We start from the raw sequence: 27,653 nt of genomic DNA on the forward strand, positions 1-27,653 counted from the left end.
CACTTCCAGGCAATGGCTGCTAGCCCATCTCCAGTCACCCCACACACTTCAAGGCAATGTCTGCACACCCACCTCCAGTTACACCACACACTCTCAGTCAATGGCTGCTAGCCCATTTCCAGTCACCCCACACACTTCAAGGCAATGTCTGCACACCCACCTCCAGTTACCCCACACACTTCAAGGCAATGTCTGCACACCCACCTCCAGTTACCCCACACACTTCCGGACAATGTCTGCATGCCCACCTCCAGTTACCCCACACACTTACAGGCAATGGCTGCATTCCCACCTACAGTTGCTCAACACACTCCCAGGCAATGTCTGCACGCCCACCTTCAGTTTCCCCACACACTTCCAGTCAATGGCTGCTAGCCCATCTCCAGTCACCCCACACACTTCAAGGCAATGTCTGCACACCCACCTCCAGTTACCCCACACACTTCAAGGCAATGTCTGCACACCCACCTCCAGTTACCCCACACACTTCCGGACAATGTCTGCATGCCCACCTCCAGTTACCCCACACTCTTACAGGCAATGGCTGCATTCCCACCTACAGTTGCTCAACACACTCCCAGGCAATGTCTGCACGTCCACCTCCAGTTACCCCACACACTTCCAGTCAATGGCTGCTAGCCCATCTCCAGTCACCCCACACACTTCAAGGCAATGTCTAAACACCCACCTCCAGTTACCCCACACACTTCAAGGCAATGTCTGCACACCCAACTCCAGTTACCCCACACACTTCCGGACAATGTCTGCATGCCCACCTCCAGTTACCCCACACACTTACAGGCAATGGCTGCATTCCCACCTACAGTTGCTCAACACACTCCCAGGCAATGTCTGCACGCCCACCTCCAGTTACCCCACACACTTCAAGGCAATGTCTGCACGCCCACCTCCAGTTACCCCACACACTTCCAGGCAATGTCTGCACACCCACCTCCAGTTACCCCACACACTTCCAGGCAATGGCTGCTAGCCCATCTCCAGTCACCCCACACACTTCAAGGCAATGTCTGCACGCCCACCTCCTGTTACCCCACTTACTTCCAGGCAATGGCTGCACACCCAACCCTGGTTACCACACACACTTCCAGGCAATGGCTGCGCGCTCACCCATAGTTACCCCACACACTTCCAGGCAATGGCTGCATGCCAACCTACAGTTGCCCCACGCACTCCCAGGCAATGTCTGCAGGCCCACCTCTAGTTACCCCACAAACTTCCAGGCAATGGCTGCACGTCCACCACCAGTTACCCAAAACACTTCCAGGTGATGTCCTGCACGCCCATCATCAGTAACCCCACACACTTCCAGGCGTGTGGAACCCCAAACACTTTCAGGCGATGACCGCATGCCAACACCTAGTCAACCCACACACTTCCTGGCAATGTCCGCACGCCCACCCCAAGTGAGCCCAAAAACTTCCAGGTGATGTCTTCATGCCCACTTCAGGTTACCCCACACAGTTCCAGGCAATGTCTGCACATCCACCACCAGTTACCCCACATACTTCCTGGCGATGTACGCACACTTACAACCTGGTACATTTCCTGGCAATGTCTGCATGCCCACCACTGGTTACCCATACTACATTCCTTTATTAAATGAAAAACTTGTACTATTTTAAATGAAAAACACACATGTATGTTCTCTTTTTATGTATTAGGACTTATAAAGACAGTTAATTTTACAGTATAACAGACATGTATGTATTTAAATGTTAATGTGCAATATGGTTAATAAAGCATCTGCATGAATTGTATGTTTTATAAAGATTGACTTAAATAAATCTGAACAGAATTATATTAATTTCTGTATTAATTGAGGCAGTTATAAGCTACTTCGTTATTTGAAGAAAGTCAAGGTACTGTCAAATGAAATATATAACATGAAACTTAGTACATGTACACCGTTTTACTCATGTGTGGCGAGTCCAACATTTGTGGAATTATACCCTGTTAAAAACTGATAAGCAATAAACATACAGGTAATTCTATTCTAGCTTATTATGGAGTTGCCATTATGAGTTAGCCTTTGTACTTTTTCTTGTCTGGAAACACTATAACCATGATTTTAGCATACAGTCTCATCATTGTAAAGATGCACACATACGTAGATTCATGAAACACTACTCAAACATGTACGTGTAGATATGCATACAAACGAAACAAGAGGCCCATGAGGGCCTATGCTCTACTGACATGGATGGCTCTTGTGGTCATTTTCAATCCAGAGCATGTATGTATGGGTAATACTATAGGCAACAAACATATAGTTCACTTGGATTGATTTGTGTTTGGGTTAGCTGAAAACATTTAACATCCGAGGACAAGAAATGTTGTATGCAGATTAGTTGCAGGAAATATTTTAAAATGTGCCAATGACAGTAGTTTATATCCAAAATATGTACATATTAGTTACAGCACACATTTAAAGAGAATCATATGTTTTAAAGAGATGCAAAAATAAGTTTTCCTGGTAGGGAAAGTTTACACCCCATAAACTTATGCAAGTACACAAACATGGATGACTAACTAAAGAAAGAAGCTCATATGAATATGTACACATAGTGTTTTAAAACTGCTCTGAAGGCACCCCAAGCACTCTTAAGTAGTATAATGTTTAGGACTAACATATCTTATTAAAACAGGGTCCAGACATGACCAGAACATTGAACCTGCAGTAAGTAGAAAGATGAGCTCACATACTCCCTAGTATGCATAACAAAAACAATTAATGTCAGTGGTGACTGAAAATTTGATAAATAATGCAAAGACATTTTTGAAGTATATTTTATTTTGGTACATTTTGTACATCTGATTTTGTTTTTTTAACATTAAATACTCTGAACTTGTTATCAATTGATCTCAAAGAAATGTATATTTTCCAAGAAATGTTGATAAAATATAAAATGGAACTATTATAATTGAAATATAACTAGGAATTTTGACAAAATAAATGAATAGCATGCATTCCAATTTCACTTATCAAACTACAATAAAACTCCATACATAAAAAATACATTTATGAGCATAATCAAATGAAAATTCTTCACAACAGTCTATATGTATCTAGTATTCCTATGGCTTAACAAATTCTGATCCCTATAAGACCTTCCCAAAAGTCCTACCATCCATACCAGATCAATTAGACCGTATCAAGTCCATCTTCACTCAATCATATTGCAATATTCCAAACACCCCTTATTTTCTCCCCTTCCCAATTCACTCAACCTCTTCCCAATCTATATCAACCCAGTTCATTCCATTAATTTTTTACAAGTTAAATATCCAGTGATCTTCAAATTTCCCCTTTCCCAATTCATTTCCTTCAAACACATCCCCCTTCCCAATCCCTACCCCCCAAACATATTCCCGGGTTCACCATCCTCCCTTTCCTCCCTTCTTTTTCTTTTTCTTCTGCGCCTGGGTTGGTTTCTGTTGACGCGGTCCTTGCGGTACAGATGCTGTGGTACTAGCAGATCCAGGTCGTGGGGAGCTGGTGTCACTGCCACCACTCGCTCCCATTGTGGGAGATTTGCTAGCGTCAAGAGCATCCATGTTGGCTGTGGTTGCCCCCTGAGAACCTTTGCCTGGAATGGGGAGAACAATTTATGTTGAGAATGGTTAAAGGTAGACATAAAACATTTCCCAAGGAAAGCATGTTTTATTTTTGTTCTACTTTGTTGTTATCACTAGCAAGATCAACTACAGACATGAGTTCATAAATTCTAAAAAAACATAGTCTTTAACTGACACTGGTGCAGAGACCTAAATACATTTGGTTCATGTTACCCAACCCTATCTACGAAATAGGCGCCAACCCTACTGTTTTTATAGTCAGTTGGTATTTTAAAAAAAAATAGCGAAAAAAAGAGGGTATATTTTAATATGTAGTTTAAAACCTTTAATACTTAATACAGAAGATAACTGACACCATTTTCCAATGATGAAAATAACATTCTTATATAAAGCCTTATAAAATAAACAATAAAAAGCCTCCCTATCCATAGCTTCCTGTTTTAGAAAAGGATGTAACCCTAACCAAACCATTTTTTTTTTTGGCCAGAGCGATATCTACATTCAGATGACACCATAAGTAAATTAGTCAGCTTTCCATCAAACAAATAAAGTTGTTTCATTTCTCAATATAATACCATAGTAAAAATACCTATATCCTTTTTCTTGTCCTTCCTCTTGCCACGATAGTATGAGCGCTCTTTTCTTGGTAGCCATCGTTCAGGGTCAGGGGCAACATCAGGATTGTAATTCTTAGGTAGCTTAGCTGGAAATAAGAACAAGTTTTATACTTAAGCATGTAAATTTCACAGTGAATACCAGTACATGAAAATAGTTGTAAAATGATTAAGACAAAAAAACAACTATAGTATCTTTTCATACTTGTCTGAAAACATTTAAACAATAATACTGTAATAAATTTTATGTCACCTGAAGAAACGAGTCTTGCAGAGGTGAAAGTCAAATGTTTATTTTTGCAAAATATTGTGTCTCGTAAGCAGACAATCAGTGCTATTTTGATTTGATTTTAATGATCTCTTATTCAAATTTTCCACAAGTTTTATTTTATTACCAAGTCGCTTCTTGTTAAGTTTGAAATTCGATGATAATATGAATGCCTCTACAGGACTCTTTTTTGCAGATTACATTACGTATATGATGCTGACAAAAGTATTCCAAAAAGCCTTCTATCCATGTTCAGCTAGTAAGAGTTTGAATAAGCAATCTGATATATTATTTCAGATCCTTGTAAACAAATATAGAAAGGTTCATATAAGCTTACTCTTCTTTTTCTTTTTGTTCTTTTTCTTTTGAATAAGGGCAGCAGAGTCACCCGATCTGTAACACAAAAGAAGGCATACTGTACAACACGTTGCTTAAGAAGAGGCACTGACATGTCATACGATTGTATGTAAACTAAGGTGAATTCATGTGTACCTAAATTATGTTGCTTAAAAAGAGGCACTGACATGTCATACGATTGTATGTAAACTAAGGTGAATTTATGTGTACCTAAATTATGTTGCTTAAAAAGAGGCACTGACATGTCATACGATTGTATGTAAACTAAGGTGCATTTATGTGTACCTAAATTATGTTGCTTAAAAAGAGGCACTGACATGTCATACGATTGTATGTAAACTAAGGTGAATTTATGTGTACCTAAATTATGTTGCTTAAAAAGAGGCACTGACATGTCATACGATTGTATGTAAACTAAGGTGAATTTATGTGTACCTAAATTATGTTGCTTAAAAAGAGGCACTGACATGTCATACGATTGTATGTAAACTAAGGTGAATTCATGTGTACCTAAATTATGTTGCTTAAAAAGAGGCACTGACATGTCATACGATTGTATGTAAACTAAGGTGAATTCATGTGTACCTAAATTATGTTGCTTAAAAAGAGGCACTGACATGTCATACGATTGTATGTAAACTAAGGTGAATTTTATGTGTTACAATCTAACTTGAAAATACCATACAAAATATGATAAACAATTTTAGTTTGAAATAAATTAATGTAAAATTCCAGTAAATAGAAAACTATAATGGTGGAAGATACATACGGCCCAGGGGATGGCTCGGCCTTCTGGGTTTTCTTCATGTACTTAGGTCCTAGTGAGCTGAATGCTGTCTCGAGTGAATCCACATCAACTTCCTGCGCTATTTCATCCACGGAGGGTAGGTCTTTGCTCAGTTTCTGGGCCCGTGCTGGGTCCACTTTAGAGTATGCAGAAATAAGCTGGGCCAGCACTTTTGGATCCTTCGGGTTCTTTCTGTAATTGTGCAAAAACAAAATAAAAATCTATTGTCGGATTACAATCACCAAGTTAAATTTCTACTAGATCAAGAGAAAATAGTATGTGTGTTGATTACCTTTATAATTATGAAACCACCTGGTATCAGTCCTAGGTTGAATCTGTTAAAGGTTCCATCATCTTACTTGCAATACTTGTACAGATTAAGCTAAAAAAATATGGCACAATTGATGCACAACGTGACTCACTTTCTCAGTTCTTCCAGCAGCTGTATGGCGTTCTCAGGACTGCCGTGTTTCAGCATAAAATTGGTGTTCACTCGCAGCAGGACTTGAAGTGACTCAGATTTCGGCTAAAAGTGGAAAACATTACACTCTATTTATGTATTCGTTGAAGATAACTGGACCATAGATTCTAATTTTATGCATATGCAGCATATATGATGTTTCCTTGCTACCATGTTCCAGCATATTGTTGGTGTGAAACCTCAGCAAGGTTTGTAGGGACTCAGATTAAAGTTTGAGTGGTAAGACTATCATTTAAAACATGACCATTCAATCTTTATTAAGCCATAATACAGCTTATAAATATTTAAACTGTTTTAGCAATATAATAATAATAAACCTATTTCTTCAAATAAAAGAATATCAATCTGAAAAGCTTGACATTTAAAACACCACTGGATGAAGTTAGATTTTATACCTCATTTTTCCGCGTCCAGGCCACAGCATCAGAGAGCACTTGTATCGCAGAGTCAGAATCTTCTTGACTCATGTAGAGGGTAACCAGGGTTGACACCTGCAATAGGAAATAAACATACCATCAGTATTTCCCCGAGGCTTATTTCAAGTGTTGTTGTTTTCCTATGACATATTCTAATGTTAATTGTTAACATAACACAATTGTTAATATTACACAAGAAAACAATTTGGTATACGACATGAATAACCAGCCAGTCATTCAAGGGCCAGCCAAATGCTAAGCAGCAAATATCAGTGCTAAAAACAAGTGCAAGCCTGCAAATACTGTACTGTGTTATTGCTTTCTTGATTAGCTTTAATTCTGTATTTTATGCAGCAGGGCTTGTTGAAGTCTTGATGCCAGGTACCAGTGTAAGAATATGGGCTTGTTGAAGTCTTGATGCCAGGTACCAGTGTAAGAATATGGGCTTGTTGAAGTCTTGATGCCAGGTACCAGTGTAAGAATATGGGGTTGTTGAAGTCTTGATGCCAGGTACCAGTGTAAGAATATGGGCTTGTTGAAGTCTTGATGCCAGGTACCAGTGTAAGAATATGGGCTTGTTGAAGTCTTGATGCCAGGTACCTGTGTAAGAATATGGGGTTGTTGAAGTCTTGATGCCAGGTACCTGTGTAAGAATATGGGCTTGTTGAAGTCTTGATGCCAGGTACCAGTGTAAGAATATGGGCTTGTTGAAGTCTTGATGCCAGGTACCAGTGTAAGAATATGGGCTTGTTGAAGTCTTGATGCCAGGTACCAGTGTAAGAATATGGGCTTGTTGAAGTCTTGATGCCAGGTACCAGTGTAAGAATATGGGCTTGTTGAAGTCTTGATGCCAGGTACCAGTGTAAGAATATGGGCTTGTTGAAGTCTTGATGCCAGGTATCAGTGTAAGAATATGGGCTTGTTGAAGTCTTGATGCCAGGTACCAGTGTAAGAATATGGGCTTGTTCACCTGAAAGTCTTATTTTGATGATTGCAATAAATGTTAATGTATCAGACAGATTAGATTGATACACTTACAACGCCAGGTTTATACTGCAGGTCTCCTAGCTTCTTCAATGCCTCACACGCCTTGTTTACACTGCTTGAAGCAAGGTGGAGCTGGGCCACAGCCAGCCAAACGCTTACCAGTCCACCAGCACTTTCTCCATACTCCTGAAATACAGCAGAAGATACTGTAATAAGATACTTCATGTAAAATCAATGAGCAGTAGCCAGCAATCTATAACTTTTATGTTCATTATTGTCCACTGATAACAACCAAAATGAACCTATAATCTAAATCAGTTCAAATAGTTTGTGCCAAAAGATACCTTTGAAATGAAATTCATATTTAAAAACAAACAACACCCAAAACATACCGTGAGCACTTCTATTGCCTTATTCACTTGTTTCTCCCGCATATACTGGGCGGCGCTGATCAGCACCGGTGTATCCATGTCCGGGAACTGGGTTTGAAGCTTGGCCGCTAACTGGTGGCACTGATCCGCCTACACAGAAATGCAAATGTATGAATACTCCTATTTGACAAAGTTTTACGCACATACAGAGCCTTGTTAATCGGCACAGGCATATCAATGTTGGGTATCTGAGCTTGTCACTTGTATAAATAGCCTCTATTTCACAATTATACACATACAAAGCAGCATTGATCAGTATAGGCTTATCAATTTATCAAACTGCGACTGTAGTTGGACAGCTATAGGGTGACATTTTTCAGCTTACGAAGGACTGATTATATTATTTGTTTCCATGGCCAACAATTTAATTTTACAGCATATACATGTATGTGTCATTCAGAGAACAGGGGTTGTTTCAATGAAGATCTTAGTCGATTTTAGTCGTATATTGAAATTGTCTTTATAACGCCATAGTTTCATTATTTTGCTACATACTTGTGTCAATTGAACTGGACTTAACGTTGAAAAAATGAAAACTAAGTTGAGGTGGGTTTTTTATGCATTACCATTTGTGACACTAATACAGATTTAAGATAAATTAAATATTACGAATAAAATCCTTAATTGAAATGGCCCCAAGATCAAAAGGTTTTATTTTATTCCAAGTCTTTCAAATCAAGAAGAAAAGCAATGGTCATATTTGTACATGGAGTATGTTAACACTATAATATTATTAAATTAAAGATGTCACCTGCTTTGACAGTCCTCTTTTCATAAATTTTCATGAAATTTGACAATTCAAGGCAACAACTCGATAATGAATTATGCCATCTAGCTGTTTATTCAACTTGGTTGAGATAGTAATATGCCCACAGTTGTGACAAAGTTAGGTAAAGATTTAATGAGATTCTTCAGTGAGATGCAGAAATAAAAGTGTGCAAAGTCATACCTGGTTAGAATACATGTGCAGTAGACACTGGTTCATCTCAATGTCCTGTTTCTGCACAGACGACAGCTTGTGCTTCAGGTTAGATCCGGTAGCAACCTTCATCTTCTTTTTCGAGTCAAATACATTCTGGTCCTAAAATGAAAGAAGACAACTTCTTATACGTCTGGCTCTTATTTATGAGTAAACTAGGTGGCCCCAACTTTCTTAAGTCCCTTATAACAGGACAAGACAAGCTCAATAATTTTGTACAAGTTTTAATTGTGTATTTTTTCTCCCTTTAAAGAGTTTTGACAATTCTTAAGAAAATTATGAGACTTCTAAAGAAAATTATTTTCATAATAATCATGATAAACTGTGTTAAAACAAGTTTAAGCACATAGTTTGGCTATATGCAGAGTGATACCTAAACTTAGTTATGCCTAAGATGTTTCGACAAATTGGGGCCATTTACACAGTGCATTGTTACACTGTTACATTGTTCAATTCTTCAAGCTTGATTTTGATGAAAGCTGTTAGCTTATAGAATCACGCTGGAGTCTGCTTTCTATGTAGAAAACCCTGGAACCCACAACCTCATGTTCATGTCCAAAGTTGATCTAACAGTAAATATTCCTGTTATGCAAAAGATCAAAAATAAAAAATTCATTGAATACATTTTGTCTTTATTTCTTTTTTCAAGCAATACAACAAACTTTACCTTATTAATGGCCACCACATTGTTAGAGAGAACAGCCACCAACCCCATATCAGATGGCCTGTAAATATGAAGCACAAATAACGATATCTATCATGTTCCAGAATATGAGTTGTTGAGGTTGTTACACATGTGCATATTGTTGATTGCAACATGTGTGTTACACATGTGCATATTGTTGATTGCAACATGTGTATTACACATGTGCATATTGTTGATTGCAACATGTGTGTTACACATGTGCATATTGTTGATTGCCACATGTCAACATCTTGAACTATTTTTGAGTTATGGCCAAGGTTGAAGATTTTAAATACTGTTGCTGACAACACAATGATGACAATAACATGTCCTTTTTTATTTGAAAGCCATGAAGCTAAAAATATAATTCTTGAAAACAAGAACCATTAATACCAGCATCATATTCACAGAAAATCATTCAGAATTTTACATTTTGTATTATAGTATTTGTAGAGCTACTACAGTTGTGCAGAAAACTCCTTGCAGAAAGCGCCGCAAGGGCACAGTAATGATAAAATATTGTGGTTTAGAATCTATAACGCAAATATGTGCTTTATTACATATTGCTTTACCTTGTCTTCTGAACGGTGTTATACAGGGTGTTTGCCTCGCTGACACGGCCTTGTCTTTGTAACAGGTAGGCCAACTGGACACGGATAATCGCCAATTCCTCATCTATTTCATCCTCTCCAACATCAGGATCATCAGCAAAACTTTCCTTACACATAGCTGGAATAAAGATTATTTCATAAAGGTTGATTGTACAACAACTGCATAGCAAGATAAGGAATTCAATTAATTAAAATCACACGATTAACTTAGTCGAGTGATTTCAAAGTCATAAGCTTAACATTTTGAACTTGTAGAATACAGTTTATTTAGTGCTCACCTGTGAATATAAGAAGACTGACAGATTATTTACCTTCAGCCTGTCGTAGTTTCTGCTCCGCCCCTTTTATATCTCCTTGACCAATGAGACAGCAGGCGTGGTTGTAACACAGCTCATAGGTATTGTCACGTACCTCTGGGGAGTCCTGGTTATATTGAAGAAAAACAAATATCATGATGCTCTTATATCAATCTTTCAGCTCATTTATTAGATGGCTTCTTACAAAGTGAAATCCGACAGGGTGTGAAATGATTCATGTGTGGAACTTTAGGTAGTATATCTCACTTCATGCATGCTGTCACTTGAATCCATTTATAGCTAATGTTAATGAGATTTTCAACATGACAACAATTCACTTAAACTAAATAACCCCCATTTCTGGCAACATTCCGATTTTGGAAGGCCCCGGTCCCATTTCCCTAGAGCTGAGAGACAACTCTGGTTTATAGAAAACACACTTAAGTCTGTTTTCAGAGAAGAAACCAGTCAAGATGTACATTTTGAGAGGGCCTCAGGCCATAAGAAAGTTCCTCTGGTGAAAATTGAACCCACATCTTTGGTTTGTAGCACAAACTGATACCACTAGACCACTCTCATCCTTTTATCACCAAAACCTCAATAATACAAATTGTCCTAATTCTGAGGACAATTTTTTTCCAGAAAATCCCTGAATTTTTTGACATTCAAAAGCAGTTTATCATAGTCAATCAGAGTTAAATAATATGTAATAATTCTGTCGAGTAAAGTTTGATATCACATTTATTATTCTCTAGTAAGTTATTACATATATCTCACCATTTCTTTGCCATCCCACATCTGAAGGGAAGCAAGCACAGCAGACAGATTTGTCTCCCTTTCTTCATCAAAATCATCCTGGCAGTTCTTGATGAGATCTCGATACAGGTCATAACACTCACTGTACTCTTCAAGGCGGTACAGCTGTATATAAAAGAACATGGAAATATTTGGTTATGACACAAAATGACAGTGACAGTTTTTGCAAGGTTATTTATACAAGTTAAATATTCACTGTACCCTTAATGTCGGTAGAGGTGTTACTAAAAACAATAATGTCACACACATACTTTTTGGATGAAAACAGTAAATAACTAGTAAATCTGAACCTTGGTTTACAGTAATGGATATTTAATCAGAATTATTTTGTCAATAACATTTATATGATCCAAACCAAACTCTTTGGAAATCAATATACTGACCACTTGAGCAAGGAGTTCTTTGCATCGATTGTCCAGATTATCTCCACCTGCCCGCAGTGTGGACAGAGCTTCCTGGGTTCGATTCAGACGATACTCACAGTAGGCCTTCTCAAAACGAACATTGCTTAAAGACAAGAGAAATAGTTCAGTGGAAAAGGTGTCAAATGTACAAATTTATATTTCTGAACACAAAAGATACTTTATAAATAATGATGATTATTAATTTATAATGATGTATAATAATATATATATAATTTCAACTATTTCAGAAAATATTCTGTTTTTTAACATATTAAGAAAAATTGTTGAGTTTTGGTCAGTGAAAATTCAGAGGTCTAAAACTATTTTACTCCCAATTTTTTAAAAAGAGGAAATTATAGGTCCTGATTTTTTGGCAAAGAGTGTTTATTCAAATGCCAAGAGTATTTACAATTTAAAAAATAGCAACAATGAGTATCCATAAAGAAGTATTGTTAAGTTATCATTTCTACATATATAACCATCTCAGACACAGTTACCTCCCCATAAAAATTGAACATTATTTAGTGATTGTAAAGAGGAAGTTAATGCTGCCTTAGAATAGCTATGCTCTAACTTCAAATTCAATCTTGAAACAAACTTACTCTGGATAGGCGTATCAATCAGTTATAAGGAAATTTTGACTAAATCCATTTCCTTTCGATACGCTAAGAAATAAAATCCAATGTGTTTTATAATTTTTAATGTGCTCTTTGCAAATATGCATTTTACCTTGAGTTCTGGTATTATTATATCCAAACAATACTAATCAATCAAAATAATATGTTAAATGAGCTTATTGAAGACATATAAAGTATGACATAAAATGCTACATATATATACCAACCTCTGCATATTCTTGTCTTTGTTCATGGCATTGAGTGCATCATTGAACCTCTCTAAGTTGATGAGGCAGACAACCTTGCTCTGAAATGCCTCCACCTCCCCCGGAGCCTCTTGTAATACTGAAAAACAGAATTCACTTTTCATCTTGAAGTTTATCAATCAACACTGTTTATGTTCTTCAGGAAAATATGGCTGATGTAAAGGACCATATGGTTAAGAAGATCCACTTGGACCATATTGTATAGATAAATGTAGACAGCATTAAAAGCTTAATCTTGCTCAGAAGTATTTTAACATAAAATAAGTTGGCATAAGTCGTTTGTTACAAAGTGTTAGTGCTGTTACTGATGAATAATGAATGTAATTTTGTAACCGAATACTGTATTTAACTATAAGTAATGAAGTTGAGCTGTCACAATATGGCATACATTTTTAATGTAATAAATGCTTATTGTTTCATCAAAATAAGTCACAAGTTCAACTTACTCTTGTTTGCAACTTTAAGTGCTCTTTCAAAGTCTTGGCTTTGCCCATGTTTGCTTAAATCGGCATAAAGAACTGGGAGTGAGACTCCGGCCTGACTTTCTTTCTGCGCCATGTTGGCAATTTTGGCGAGCTTGATTCCGGAAATGTACAACAGGTTAAACCAAAGGTATTTGATTAACACAAAAAATCTTTGACAAATACTAAATTTCTTTTCTTATTAATTGTTTGAATACTATTTATTTGAAAACTATAATCACTTGAATAAATTATGTTTTGTTGCAAAGTAATTTTAATCGATTAAATTATGAGGAGTTGTCTACCTTTCATTAAAAAAAACACGGAACAAACAACGAGGTTCTCATTGCTGGCATATCATCTGACAAGGCCTTGAGGTATGAAATCAGTTGCTATTTAGAAGATGAAGTTACCCTTTAATACTGAAATGGCATACCCCAATTCACGTTGCTACAATGCATTTCTTCACTTTTAGCTTTAAAAAGGTTACACACAACGAGTTTTAATAGCAACGCAAAAACTGGTAAGAATTTTCTCCCTTGACAGACTACAGCCTGGGACCAAATTCTACTCCCGTCCCTCCACAGTGTAGCTTTCCCCTTTGCTGGGATTTGACCAGTACAGTAGTGTGTATGGGAAAGTTCTGGGGTGAGAAGGGGATTGGGTGTGGGGTAGTCTAAAATAATAGACGTGTTATACGGGATTCTTCCAATCCCTAACGTCTAAACGGGAATGTGCAAAAAACGGGGGTGTTTTAAAAATATTGAAATTGTTTTAAGTGAAGTATTTCATGGTTGAAATTGATCATAAAGAGTTATATTCATATTTTACAATGTAAGTGAAATGTTATTTTGCACTAAACAAGGATTTAATGCATTAAAACAAGTTGTTTACCTTTCCAATAAAACGAAAGTTGACTGACACAGAAAACAATTATGCGAAGGGGAACAACTCGATACAATCGTAATAACTCCGCCTCCTCCGACAAAGCTTCGAGATAGACCTCGTTATACAATCGTAACAACATATCAGAATGTTAAGTAAAACTTCAAGAAAAGTATACACCCTCGGGCGTTCCAAAGAAATGACAGGCAATTATAGTCCTAAAAATAATGCTGCAGACAGAAAGTTTCTCAGTTTAACAAGATGTCATTATCAACTATGGGAGTTCACTAAGATATTGTCAACTGTGGTGTACATTCAAGTTTATTTTCTTACGCCAATACGGTACTTTAAATGTCAGTAAAAAAAATATAATCTAAAGTGGCACATACACAAGACATTAAACATTCTAAAGTGCAAAGATCGATGATAAAAAGATAAGATTCTTTTTTAGTTATAACTTTATTAAAAGAGATCACGGACATGAATAATCTTTGCTCTTCAAATTTTGAGTGCAAATTTCTTTTAAATGTTTGTTAACTATATCATTTTAAATGTTTTTCATACAATTTTCATTTCAAATGGAAAGATATTCGTCCTTAAGTTATTAACATATAAAATATGTTGAGATATTGTGTGATTTGCTAAATCTATTCAGTTTCCATCGTTCTCTTGAACAGACTGTCACAGTAGTAGTCAGCCAGTCCACTCTCAACGGGTTCCAGTCTGCTTTTGTGAGACTGAGACGCATCTGAACACCAAACTAATGACTTTTTTACCCGTTTTCAAACAGTTCAAACAATGAATTTGTAAAAAAAAGCTTTTCCAACTCCTGCGTGCGCTTAGTAATTTATCATACTGCGAGAATATTTTTGACGCAGTTTTAAAGCAGTTTGTTGTTTTCTTTAACCTGTTAAACCTTTTTTCAGACCAGAAACAATGAACAGACTGAGGATCAGTAAGGGAGGAAGGGAGTTTCTTATGCCTCTCACTTCCAACACCAGCTCAAACCAGACGCTGTCTGTTCTCAATTCAACAACTTGCACCGGTACCAAAACATATATTTCATGTGTTTTTTTATAAGAAATTTCACAAGTTACCTTTTAGTGGAGTTAAGTTTATGGTTATATTTAATTTAAGTATTCATTTATTTTTAGGCTTAATTACATGTATATTTAGAAAATATCTCAAGTCTATATTTTGGAAATGGAACAAAATACCGTAAACTCAGTTAGGAAGTTTAATGTCAGTTTAAAAAAATAATTTTGGCAAATGCGCATAAATTGCTTTGTGTTGCCGGATATAGCATTTTATAGATATTTATAAATATAAGTCTGTTTAAACTATTTTCATTTTCTATATTCCATCAAAGATGGCACATCGGAAATATCTAGCAATGTGACGGTGGACAGTTCATCCCAAGATGGCGGAGATCTGAACCGATCAGTCGATTCTACAATTGCTACGGACATAAACCTGGGAACTCTAGATGACATGTCTGCGGTTAACCTTACAGGGGTGAAGTCAGGAAATTTAGCTAGTGGAGAACCAGGCAATCTTGCCGAAACAGAATCTGAAAAACTGAATTTTGAAGATGCCCATGGTTACATTGTAGCAACTACGGGTGGTTTAAACATCGTTAGTTCAGGGGATGCTGGGAATGATAAGCAGGAGGCTCCAAGTGATTTGACAGAAGTTGTCACTCTTGATTCAACAAGTAGTTTGAATCATGGGGACACAGAACAGAGTTTACATCAGAATCAAGTGGATGGTGAGGCTTCATTGTTTAGAAGAAATGGAGAGATGAAGAGAGCTAACTTTTATATTAACCCTTAAATGAAACCATCAGCAATATTGTAACCTTATAATATTCATGATTTATTTTCTGTATAGGCCAATGTAAATTAAACTAGTTCAGTTTATTCTAAAATTATTCAAAACTTGCCTAAAATGATAAAAATCAACTACTGGTAAATGTTTGATAGTAATGCCAAATTACGTTTGTGAAATGAATTGATACTATTGTGTCACTGTAAAATATATTAGTTGTATTATTTCAGGAGTGCTCTCGAATTCCTCAACAATACTGTTGCCAGAAAATCTAGTCCTATTCGAAACATCTAAAGGGTAAATATGGTTAGCCCTATGTATATTGAAATGGTCAGAAGAAAATATGTGCAAACTTGTTTAAGTCCACATTGAGTCATTTTGACATGTTTTTGAAGTATTTAGCAAGAATGATTCTTGAATCACGTGAAAGTCTTTCAAAGGCGAATACTGTTTACTTTTAGTATTCAATGTAAAAAAAGAAACGTCCTAGAAATGGACCCATTAACACTGTTCGAATATTTTATTGGTGGCTGTTGATTGTATTATAGAAGGAAATTAAACTCACAATTCAGGTTAGTGTTTTCCATGCCAAGCCAGGAGAGTTCCAGTTTCAGCAGTAGTTTTGTGACGTCTGGTGTGGACTCTCAGACACTCATTACTTCTTCAATGGGAGGTGGGAAATGCTGTTCTCTTTTCTATGCCTTTTTGATGCTTATAAATCTACCACATTTGGACAATAAAGAATAACCTCTTTTACAAATAATTTAATATTTCCTTTTGCTTTGTTTCATTTGAAATGTAACATCTTATATTTCAGGGATGTGATTTGTCCGCGGATTCGCGGAATTCCGCGGATCTAATTGCCCCAGGGACCCCCCCTTTTTTAGCTGTTTTAAAAAGTTACCAGAGTGCTTTTGGTTGTTTGAGTTGATATTCAAATTTAAAGTCAGAAGAACCCCTAAAAAGACTTTCTAAAAAGGCAGTTTTTCTTCTACGGCAGTGTGCTTTTGACCCCATAAGTGCCCCATGAACCCATGGCCGAAATGGTTTCAGCCCTCCAGCTGCCAGGTCAATCACATCCCTGTATTTATTGACAGGTGAAATATTGCTTTCGCTGACAATGACTCGACTTAATAATCAGAGCATTCTTTGTTCTGTAGAGCATCTAGCAGCAGGTTTGAAATTGAGGTCATATCCATTGTGATTAGTAAATTAAAGAGTACAAAAACATTTTTCAGGCTTCCAAAATAGTAAAAATCACGACCGTGTGTTATTTCAGGGACCATCTTCCCACAAATTCAGCTGGTTGGTTCTGGTGACGATTCGGGGTCAAGTGTTTACGAGACCGTATCTGACACAGGCACAATACTCATTCCTTCCACGATTTTCCCAGACACTGACCCCACGCAGACCCTTGTGGTCGGGCCGCTTGAAAACGATGACAAGGTATAGTATTCCAGTGTTTGTCTTATTAGCTCAAGCTTTTTCAAGAAAAAAGGCCAAGGTGTTGTCAGCCTTGGCATTATTGTAGTCAACGTTTTGCAAAATTTGGCCATTATCTTGGCTTTAACTCAAAAAACACTCATGATAACTTTCAGCCAAAGAGAAAAGGTACAGGAGGATGGCCTAAAGGCAAGAAGCGAAAGAATGAGCCCACAGTCAACATGCCTCGTAAACCTATGACTGGGTAAGCAGCAAACTGTCTTAAGAAAACCATCGCTGATGATATATAATACCACAAGAAGATGATCTTTTAGCTAATGATCAAATTCTTTATTATTTGTGTTGAAACATGTTTTCATATGAAATTTTCCATGAAATATGATTCAATCAAAAATATTGTGATGTTGAAATACAATGCTTGTCTACATGTAGGTGTGAACTCCCTAATCCATTGTGAAATTTGGTTACTTTTAGTTAAAGCGATTTTTCCATGGTCATTCAGATACATGTATGTGCCCAAATTGTCGTTAGGTTGGCAAATGCATTAGAGTGCAGTTTTTAATGTTATGCCTATTAATGTGTAGAAAGTGTTTGGTATGCCAGACCAACTCAGTAGTTGCAATGAAAACTTTTTCGCAGTGTTCATATTCACGTCTTGAATGAAAATATTTTAATTAATCAAATAGTCGTATCGTAAATGCCATTCATATTAACAAAACAAGACTTCAAAATCATATCAAACTAACTGATAATTATATTATAAATACAGCATTTTTTACCTTCATTCCTTTATTGATGGTTTTTTAGAATTTCAAGATTTGCAGATTAGATTAGTGAGTCTTAAATACTTGGTCACTCAAAACATTAGTGAATACAGGTTAAGAAATCTCAGGTGTACTAGTTTCTTTTCAGGTATGTGATATTTGCAGTGAAGCGTAGACAAGAGATGAAGACCGAGCGTCCCGACCTGACCTTCCCAGAAATCACCAAACACATGGGCCAGGAGTGGTCGAACTTCACAGAGGAGGAAAAAGATGTTGGTTAAATGTTTTGTTTAGTTAAAATGTTGATTATTTAAGTAATGAAGTAAATTTGCATTTCAATTAAATACTTTTTTAATTGGAATATTGTGTTAGAATGTGTCATTGTGGCTTCACTTGTCTTTTCATGTTATTTAGTAGTAAATTTTGTATAGCCTAAATGAATGTTCAGAAATGAATTTGATTACAAGAAGTTCCAAATTTAATTTTGGTTAAATAATTTTTGTACTGTGACATTTGTAGACATTACCGGTAACCATTACATGACTAAAATTACATGTAATATATATATTATGTAGAAGTACAATTTTTAAAAGGGGATTTCTTGTTAATTATTAGTATCATTTACAAATTCTACCAATTTTCTGATTTCCTGCAATAAAATGGAACTTGTGAACATGTTAATTTGTTTGTTTTGTAGAAATACATGAGGCTTGCAGAAGAAGATAAACAGCGCTACATCACGGAGATGAAAGAATTCCAGGAGTCGGACCAGTACCAACAGTTTGTACGAAACAAGCGACAGGCTGGAGGCATGCTCAATGGCCTTTCACAGAATGACAAACCACTCATTGACATTGATGTGAGTACCGTATTTTAGCATATTATGCGCAGGTATAGACAATACAGATATTGGACAACAAATTGATCAATAACTGTTTGCATGCAACATATGATGGACTGAGGGCATTTTCAATGTCTTATCATGGAAGACAAACGTTATATTGGAATTTATGTAAGAACATGTTATAAATACGGAATTGATTACGTATTGTGTACTACGATATTGTTTATACAGAAGTTAAACAAATATCATGCTAGCAGTGGTCAAAATCATCACATACCTACAAGCCTTGTACTGGAAAAATGTTTGTTAGGCTTGTTTAAAATCTGAATTTTATATAATAGGGTTTTTCACAATTCCTTTCTGTAATGTAAGATATCTGGCATGTTTAAAATCTGAATTTTATATAATAGGGTTTTTCACAATTCCTTTCTGTAATGTAAGATATCTGGCATGTTTATTCAAAGCCCAATTTCAATGACTGTAACCAGGTTGATTTGTGAAAAATGGCAAAAATTAAACCTAAAAAATTAGTCTCATAGTAACATATATTATGTAAGCAGGAAACATGATGTGAATATCTTCTGTGATTGAAAAAAATGGCTGCGCCCATGTTGTTACATGTTTAAAAGCCTTAGGTACATTCTATATTTTTTGTTTCTTTATATATGTATATAAAATATATTTTTATCAAATATATGAGGAAGAATTCACTGAACTGCATTTTCAGTTACATCTTAAATAATTGGATTTAGTTGTAGTTTGCGTTTTTTCTATGCTTCCAGTGTTGTAATCATTAGAAAGACAACATTGATGGAATTTTATATGTGTATAATAATAATTTTTTAAAAATACAGGAACTAGTTATTTTTTATAAAATTTGGTCAGTTTTGTTGGACATTTGGTTAAACATTTTTACCGTGGGTTCAGAAAACTGATATTGCCTCCTTCAGCGCTTTGGACTTTTGGTCGCTTCAGACGATTTATCTTTATAGAAAGGTATATTTCCCAACCTCCATTTGCCAAATAAGCATTTGGAAGAGTTGAAAACATATAAATCCTGATTTAATCTGAAGAAAACATGACGTAACATTTCGTGTCAAATATGTTACGTCTCGAATCGCTTGGTTTTTTGACAACAACAGACATGTATAATTCACTTTAGTGACCTGTTTTTAATTTTACCGAGGTCAGGTGTTCATTTGATGAAAACAATAGTTCCTATAAATACGTACAAAACGTGTATTGATCGACCGAAATATTTCGCCTAAAGTTGTGTCTCAAATGTTACGTCACAAATTATTCAGATTTTGTTCATGTACACAGCCCTTTGTGTATTTCGACAATCTTTAACTGTGTGGCAAATATATAGATGTTTGAATCTGACCTCTATTTTACAACCAGTTCCCTGACACTGAATATATTAACCATTCATTTCTAAAAAAATTATTTGATCAAAATAAATGAGGGACTGTTATATTGCTCAATAAGTACAAAACCTTTTTAGGAGAACGAATATATTAGTCACAAGCTGTACTGTAGATTATAATATTTACTCTGTGTTTTTCACTTCAGGATAATATAGGTGAGGAGCTCTACTGTAGATTATGTAACCAGTTCTTCATCTCTGCCCACAACAAGCGGGAACACATGTTTGGAAGGCAGCATCTTCAGAATATCACCAGTAAGTTTACAGGTGTTGCAAGGCTGAGAGTGGTCTAGTGGTATAAGTCTGGACCTCATGAGGGTCTGATAAGATAGTCAGTCATAAAAGGTGTTTGTAGCTTAATGCGTAGACATAACGTAACCCTGGGTAGCGCTACCCTGATTCTTAAATGTGCACCAGTGTATAGCACTGTCACACTGGACAAACATTAATTGTCCCTACCGGAAGACGATAAGTATTCTTTAATGGTGTGGTAACAGGATAATAAGCTTTTAAAAACATTGATGGAAGAAACACAATATATGTGTTTGTAATTCTGTTGTACTGTATATATGGTAATATAATATCACTTCTATGGACGAATCAGACATCACTTTGATGTAATAAAAACAGCAAGTCAATAAACACAGACAGTAATCACCCTCAAGGATATGTCCCGTAGCTACAATAGGATGACCCCTGGTAGTTAAGGATGTGGTATGACAAACACTGTTTGTACAATACAATTTCTGTTTTTCTGAATGACTTAACCGTTTTAGATCAAATTTTAAAAAACAACAACACAATTTTCGGAATGATTTTTTTTATCCATTTTCTGTAACTGCAACCGGTCCGGCAAAGTCAAATTCGGTCCAGACCGGCGAATTGCCGGTTTTTAGAAGCCCTGGTAATATTGTTGTTTCAATTGATAAAAGTACTCAGATCTTTAGTATTGGTAATTCAGTGGGAAACTTGATGTTCTTTCTTAAATAAACTATACTGATAGGATTCAATTTCACAGAACATACAAATATTATTAGCCAAACTCTATTGTTTTGGACATGTATAATATAATGTTATTTTTACAGACTTAACAATACATTAACTTTTCTGTTGGCAAAAGCTTTTTTTATTGAGGATAATCTTAAATATCAGATGAAATCCGCAAAGACATACAGGAACAAGAAGACACTCAGAAACAGCAGTTGTTGATGGCAGCAGATGACCTTGACCCTTATACCCTACCAGAACAAACAGTCGTTACCTTGGAAACAGATGATCTTCATAGTGACAATTCGGCTTCCCTTGATATTGATGACTTTATACATAAATTCTGGGAGAAAAATGCATGTAAGTATTGTATGCGAATTCTTTGTTTGATTGTTTATCAAATCAAAGTATAAAAAAATGTTCACCTTGAAAATACATTTTATTCTTTCTTATAAGTGATATTTTCAGTCATATTTCAACACTTCAGACCTTAGATGAATACTTTGGTTAAATAAAGTTGAATTCTCAACCATAATTCTTTATTTTAAATTTTGTTTGTTGAATCAGCTTCATTTATTTACTATTGGGAAATAGAACATTGGTAGTAACGTCTGCTACAAGAGCTTCATGGTAAATGTGAAGAAATGATAAGTGTCTATGTAGCGTTATATTTATATATCAAAGCCAAATTTTAATTTGATTTTCAGATCGAGAAAAAGAGGTGCACACCTTGAAAAAAGCTAACAGAAGTTTTGCAGATGATAATTTGTTAATGACAAAGCAGATTAAGGAGTTAGAGGTGAGATGGGGAACTGTCACATGTTCTCATTCATATAGAAAAGCATAAATCATAATGTCTGCTTCAGTGGTTCGGCATATACTCTTACTCTCAATTACTTTCTGGTTGTCTCTGAATGGGTTACTTATGATTTACTTTTCTAGCAACAAACAATAAAAATCAAATGTCAATTTTCATAAGATAATTGATGCCCATATCAAAGAACTAGAAATAAGTTTAAGTTTGTTAATCAATTAATATATAGAGAATACTCAAGTTGAATAAAGATAAATAGAAGATCCAGAATCTGCAATAATTTAATGCCTGAAAATACTTCAGCGAAACAGAATTTTGGTCAAATAGAAATGGTTTGTGTGGGGCGTTTTGATCAAGTTAGAGTGGGAATCAATTTGTTCTCTGCCTAACAATTAAACTTGCATTATTGCAGGAGTTGGAGACAAAGCTGACCCATGACCTTGGAAGCCTTAAAGCCTATGGATCTTCCCTCTCCGCTCAAGTGGACTCCCTGAAAATGGTCCCGACGCTGTTTGGCGTCATAAACTTCTAGAACAGTACTGTAAACAAGCATTACCTGAACTAAATTATCAATGAAAATGTTATATTTATTTTGTTTTGGTTCATAAACATATAGTACTGGGGCGTTATTCATATTCATAAAACTTGTTAAGTCATTTCCTAACTTAAGTCCCTTTCCTTATTTTAGTATCTTCTTAATCATATTAAATCTTAACTTAAGAATATTTTAAAAAATACATCATTTTTATTGACCTTATTGAGAAAAAACAACGTACTGTAATATTAAAAACACTAAAACATTTCTTTTAATTTGCATATGAAAATGTTAAGAAATCAACTTTATTTTGGAATTGATTTAAGATGTTTTATGAATATGGCCCCAGTAGCATACCTTTTTAAGGGTCATACATTTCTAGGTTTGAAATTAGTCCTATTTATGTTTATGCAAGTATCCTTCTTTAGGGTCCCATCACTCCCCTGCGTCATTCACCCTCTAGTCGCAAACAATATATAAGTGAAAGCATTGATTTTGTTGTGTTGAGTCTAAATTGATTAAAGGCATATTGTCCATTTTTGTAAATAGTCTAGGACAACATATTGTGAATGTAAATTGTAACCGAGGCGAGCTCTGTTTTAGGTCTGAATAGACTTATGACACTGGATGGGGTCATAAACTACTAATAAACCAGGTTTTTTGATTTTCTGAAACCAGATTTCGTATTCTGTGTCTTGCATTACTGCACATAAAATAAACTTGTACCTTAAGAAAACACCTTAAGAATGGGTCAAATTGTCTAGCATACTTTTCCCTAGGGTTCATTTTTTTATTGTTATAAAACTGTTTTAAAGAGTAGGTAGGTTTGTATATCATCGTGCAAAATTTTCAACCCCATCTTTAATTATAAAAACTTAAAAGATATTCATATAAACCTCTTAGAAATGTTGACAGACGCAATACACACATGTTCAGCAAGGCCCATAACTCTTGCTGTAATAATGGTTGAGATATGTCTCTTGATTGAATTGAAAAGTTGAGCATTGATGTTTGCTCTGCTGTGCAGAAAAGCGTTGGTGCACACTCCACATAACTCTTTTATATCTTTATTAAGTCTAGTCTTTGTAAATAAATGCAAGCATTCTGACGATAACACAGACTGTGTGTTTGATATCATATGGTTATCATTGTTGTTAGGAATACACCAAGATCCTTGTATGATCAACAATTGAATTTGATGTCATCATTTTCTCACATTGTTACACATTTTTCTTCTATATTTAGAATTAAGTTACAAACTTTTACATGTAAATCATAGAACTAGCCATCATCTTCTAGGTAACAAACTTGTTCATGTTAATACATAGAACTGTAGCAAGACATATAAGCCCCTTGTAGCCAAATCGATCTCCTACCAAAATGGCCCCTTAGACCTTTCAGCCCTGCCATTTTGGCCCCTTATAAATATTGACTTTTCGCACTCTTACTGATTTTCAACAGAGACATTTCGGCTCCTTATTTATTTTTATATTTTAGATAAAATAAGTTGATATGTTCAAAATTTATTTCAGTTTAATATGTAAGAAGATTTTTAATTTACCCAAAGAAAACATATTCATGAAAATATCGATAAAATATTGATAAAATATTGTGAGAAGAGCAAGATTTTTAGTACTGTAAAAATTAAGACAAGATTTGTTTGAGTCAGAAAGATAGCAACAAGTACAGCATAAGCTCATGTGAGCTTTTAAAACCAACTATGATTTAACAAGCAGTGTAAAGTTTAACAATGATAAGAGCTGCAATGGCAAAATTAGTGAGGATTACATTAACAATAATGGTTTTCTATAAATTACACATTAAATTCATCAAATAGATTGATGATTATAAGAACAGTTATAAAAAAAGTGTAGTAGCAACGTTATGTGAAATAATTCTCAGTTGAAATATATAAGTGAAGCATGAATGATAGATGCCAAGCTAAGATGTCAAATAAAAAGAAAACAATCTTTAAAAAGTGTAATGATAATTATTTCAAAATTGGTTTGACTAAAAAAGCCAAGCTTATTGATATATCATTGAGTTGTTTTGCATAAGGTTGGCAGCTTTCACATAATTTTTGATAGCATTTCATATATTATGATGTATTATAACATAGCACAAATTGATAAATATAACATGTGCAACATATATATTGAGCTCTACCTAAGTTATAAGCACAGAAACAATAGAAAGGCAATCCAGCAAAAGATTCATTCACTGCAAGTTGCAGCCAAACATAAACAACAACAACAACAATGAAGTTCATAGAGCAATAGCAACTTAATCATGCAAGAAAAAGCAAATAGTTACAAGAAATTAATCACAAGAGGAAACACAATGATACACCTATGATCACTGTACAGCGTCATTTTTTTTTTAGATCAGAGGCACAGCATGATAAAACACACAGAGTAAGTATAAAAATGATATATACTCTACCGGTGCTGTGGACCGTGTTAACAAGAAATGCACTTGCGGTCCCTGCCACTCCAGTTAGAGATCAGTCTTCTAATTTTGTTAAAGCTAGAGCAGGCCCTGAAGTGGTCTGGCAGTGAGTTCCACAACACCAGTGCAGCATACTTGAAAGAATTACAGATGTTTTTGTAGCACTGAAATCATTAAACAAACCAACAAATAAACAAATACATTTATATTATCATATAATACACATGTTCATGTAAAATTTGTCTTCAAAACTGACACAGAGGACTGTCAGCTTGCTGTTGGTTTATATGTTTCTCAATTAACTATTTCCCACTCTTGGGTACAAGCCGGACAAAACCAATCAATGTTTTCAACAACCCATTCCTCGGTGTATTTCGGGCATGGCCAACAAAACCAAACATTAGATCTCTCACAGTTTGGGCAGTCGCAACTCACACTCACATTGCTATTATCTTCTGGCTCCTCTGGTAGGACTTTATTACACTGTCTGCATTTGTAGAGTAGAGGTGTGTCTAACACAGACTGAAATGTCCGTACCACACTCAGTCAGTACTGCAGTGAGCTCTGAATCAGACTCAGCTGTGGTAGTATCGATTAAAATAGCAGCAACAATGTGCTGATAAAAGAGTGTTTTACAAGCTGGCAATAACCGGTTTAGATAGTATATCTCATCAAACTTGAAAGTCACGATTACCATGTCAACATTGGCACTTACAGCTAAATTGCCCAAGAAAATGCCTGTAATCCCAATCAACCCTTGTATCTGCTCATAATATCCTTCTTGACTGTTCGGTTTTAAATAAAATTTGCTGCTGGTTTCTTTCCCAAGGTATTTTATTTTCGTTTGAAGAACTGCCTGCTCTATGCTTATGGACCGCGCACTATACGGGCATTTAATATCTATTAGTCTTTTGTTACTGGAATGGAAATTACAACTTACGATAACATCCGATGACCCAAGGACAAAGTTGCATGCTTCAGATACTAGTAGTCCATGATGTACTTTAAAATTTGTGTGATACATTTTCAACTTCTCAATAGACTGCTGTCTTGTTTTTCCTACATGCTTTCTTCCCCATTTTATTGCTGGAACCATCGACAGGTAGTCCTTCTTTTTGTTACCAAGGATGTCCATAACTTTCTGCTGTTCTCTTCGCAATGAGACAGTCCTCAAAATAAAATGTCTCAAAATTATAAACATGAACGCACTAATTTCATTTGACCATTATTATTCGCAGTTACGATTATCTTAAATACATTAGAAAAATCCAACATGGACTGTAAGTGTTCGCAGCACAGTTCCGCCACATCGTCCACACCATAGAACATAGCACATTCTAAATATCTTTCAACATTTTCATCTGTCATGACAATTTGTTTTCCATACACTCTGAACTGGATCTCTCAGTTGGATGACACTAGATATTCCTGCCATAACTTTCTGTTGTTCTCTTCACTGTTGGCTGCACCTTTCGAATTTTCAAATTGTCAAATGTGTCTGGCTCTGATTTGCTACCTTCAGGTTAGGCCCAGCCACACAAGTGCGCAGTGCATGTAGACAAGCTTTCAAACTTCTTCACGCCCTTCGCAACCTCGAGTATAAAACACAATGAAGGGGACAGTAGTGTTGCACTCGGGGGTGAAAAACGAAGGTCCCTTAATTGAGGGTTGAATTGAGTCTATATTTTCCTGCTGATCCACTTGCATGTTTGATTGTTCCATGTTGTTTTGTCATGTACTTGTTTTGTGACACCACTCTTTGCAGCTACTTTGGATCTGTGAGAAAAGCTTAAAAGCTTTCGAACATATGCACCACACTTACTTCTAGGTCTTGTTTAATTGTGGCTCTGAGAATATCATATGCATGCTTCCTATCTGCCTTTGAACTGTTGTGCTGTTTTGCTTCTGCAATGTTTTCTTCTAGTGATGAAATGACATCATCAGCTATTTGAAGCTTTCTTTTGCATTCTGTTTATAGTATCAATCCCTCTTTCCTTAGAATTTTGAATGTTGTAGGCGATTGAACCATAATGATACACATATGATCACTGTAGAGGGACAACTTAGTAAAAATAATTAGATCAGAGGCACAGCATGATAAAACACACAGACTTAGTATAAGCATGGACGTATACTCAACTGGTGCTGTGGACCCAATTAACCATGTTTACAAGAAATGCACTTGCAGTCCCTTCCACTCCAGTTAGAGATCAGTATTCTATTTTTTTTTAAAGCTAGAGTAGGCTCTGAAGTGGTCTGGAAGTGAGTTCCACAACACCAGTGCAGCGTACTTGAAAGAATTACAGTTGTTTTTGTGGCACTGAAATCATTAAACAAACATAATACATTAACATTTGTAAAATTTGTCTTCACAACTGACATAGAGGACTGTCAGCTTGCTGTTCGTTTTATATGTTAATTATATACCTATTTCACACACTCGAGTACAAGCTGGACAAAACCAATCAATGTTTTCATCAACCCATTCCTAGGTGTATTTCGTGCATGGCCAACCAAACCAAACATTACATCCCTCATCCCTGGGCAGTCGCAACCCACACTCACATTGCTATTATCATCTGGCTCTTCTGGTAGGACTTTATTACA

At 35.8% G+C, this 27,653-nt stretch overlaps 2 protein-coding genes across 2 annotated transcripts; one reads left to right on the forward strand and one right to left on the reverse strand.

Annotated features, from left to right (window-relative positions):
* Window positions 1–1,989: 1,989 nt before the first annotated feature.
* On the reverse strand, window positions 1,990–13,204 carry LOC128211956 (signal recognition particle subunit SRP72-like). The gene is made up of 16 exons (XM_052917124.1): window positions 13,059–13,204; window positions 12,574–12,691; window positions 11,709–11,832; window positions 11,287–11,430; window positions 10,525–10,636; window positions 10,175–10,331; window positions 9,585–9,642; window positions 8,888–9,019; window positions 7,900–8,028; window positions 7,559–7,693; window positions 6,500–6,595; window positions 6,046–6,149; window positions 5,606–5,815; window positions 4,817–4,872; window positions 4,187–4,300; window positions 1,990–3,608 (listed from the first exon to the last, which is right to left on the reverse strand). The coding sequence occupies exons 1-16, from the start codon at window positions 13,168–13,170 to the stop codon at window positions 3,397–3,399; spliced, it is 2,013 nt and encodes a 670-aa protein (XP_052773084.1). The 5' UTR covers window positions 13,171–13,204; the 3' UTR covers window positions 1,990–3,396.
* A 146-nt stretch (window positions 13,205–13,350) lies between these two features.
* LOC128211957 (uncharacterized) lies at window positions 13,351–23,089 on the forward strand. The gene is made up of 13 exons (XM_052917125.1): window positions 13,351–13,450; window positions 14,885–15,003; window positions 15,328–15,726; window positions 16,016–16,082; window positions 16,358–16,458; window positions 17,065–17,231; window positions 17,384–17,472; window positions 18,141–18,264; window positions 18,690–18,851; window positions 20,409–20,517; window positions 21,415–21,609; window positions 21,957–22,048; window positions 22,476–23,089. Exons 2-13 carry the CDS (start codon window positions 14,895–14,897, stop codon window positions 22,593–22,595), a joined length of 1,734 nt encoding a protein of 577 aa, XP_052773085.1. The 5' UTR covers window positions 13,351–13,450; window positions 14,885–14,894; the 3' UTR covers window positions 22,596–23,089.
* Window positions 23,090–27,653: the final 4,564 nt, after the last annotated feature.

This window comes from Mya arenaria, chromosome 12 (genome assembly GCF_026914265.1).
Source record: "Mya arenaria isolate MELC-2E11 chromosome 12, ASM2691426v1".
Taxonomy (NCBI): Eukaryota; Metazoa; Mollusca; class Bivalvia; order Myida; family Myidae; genus Mya; species Mya arenaria.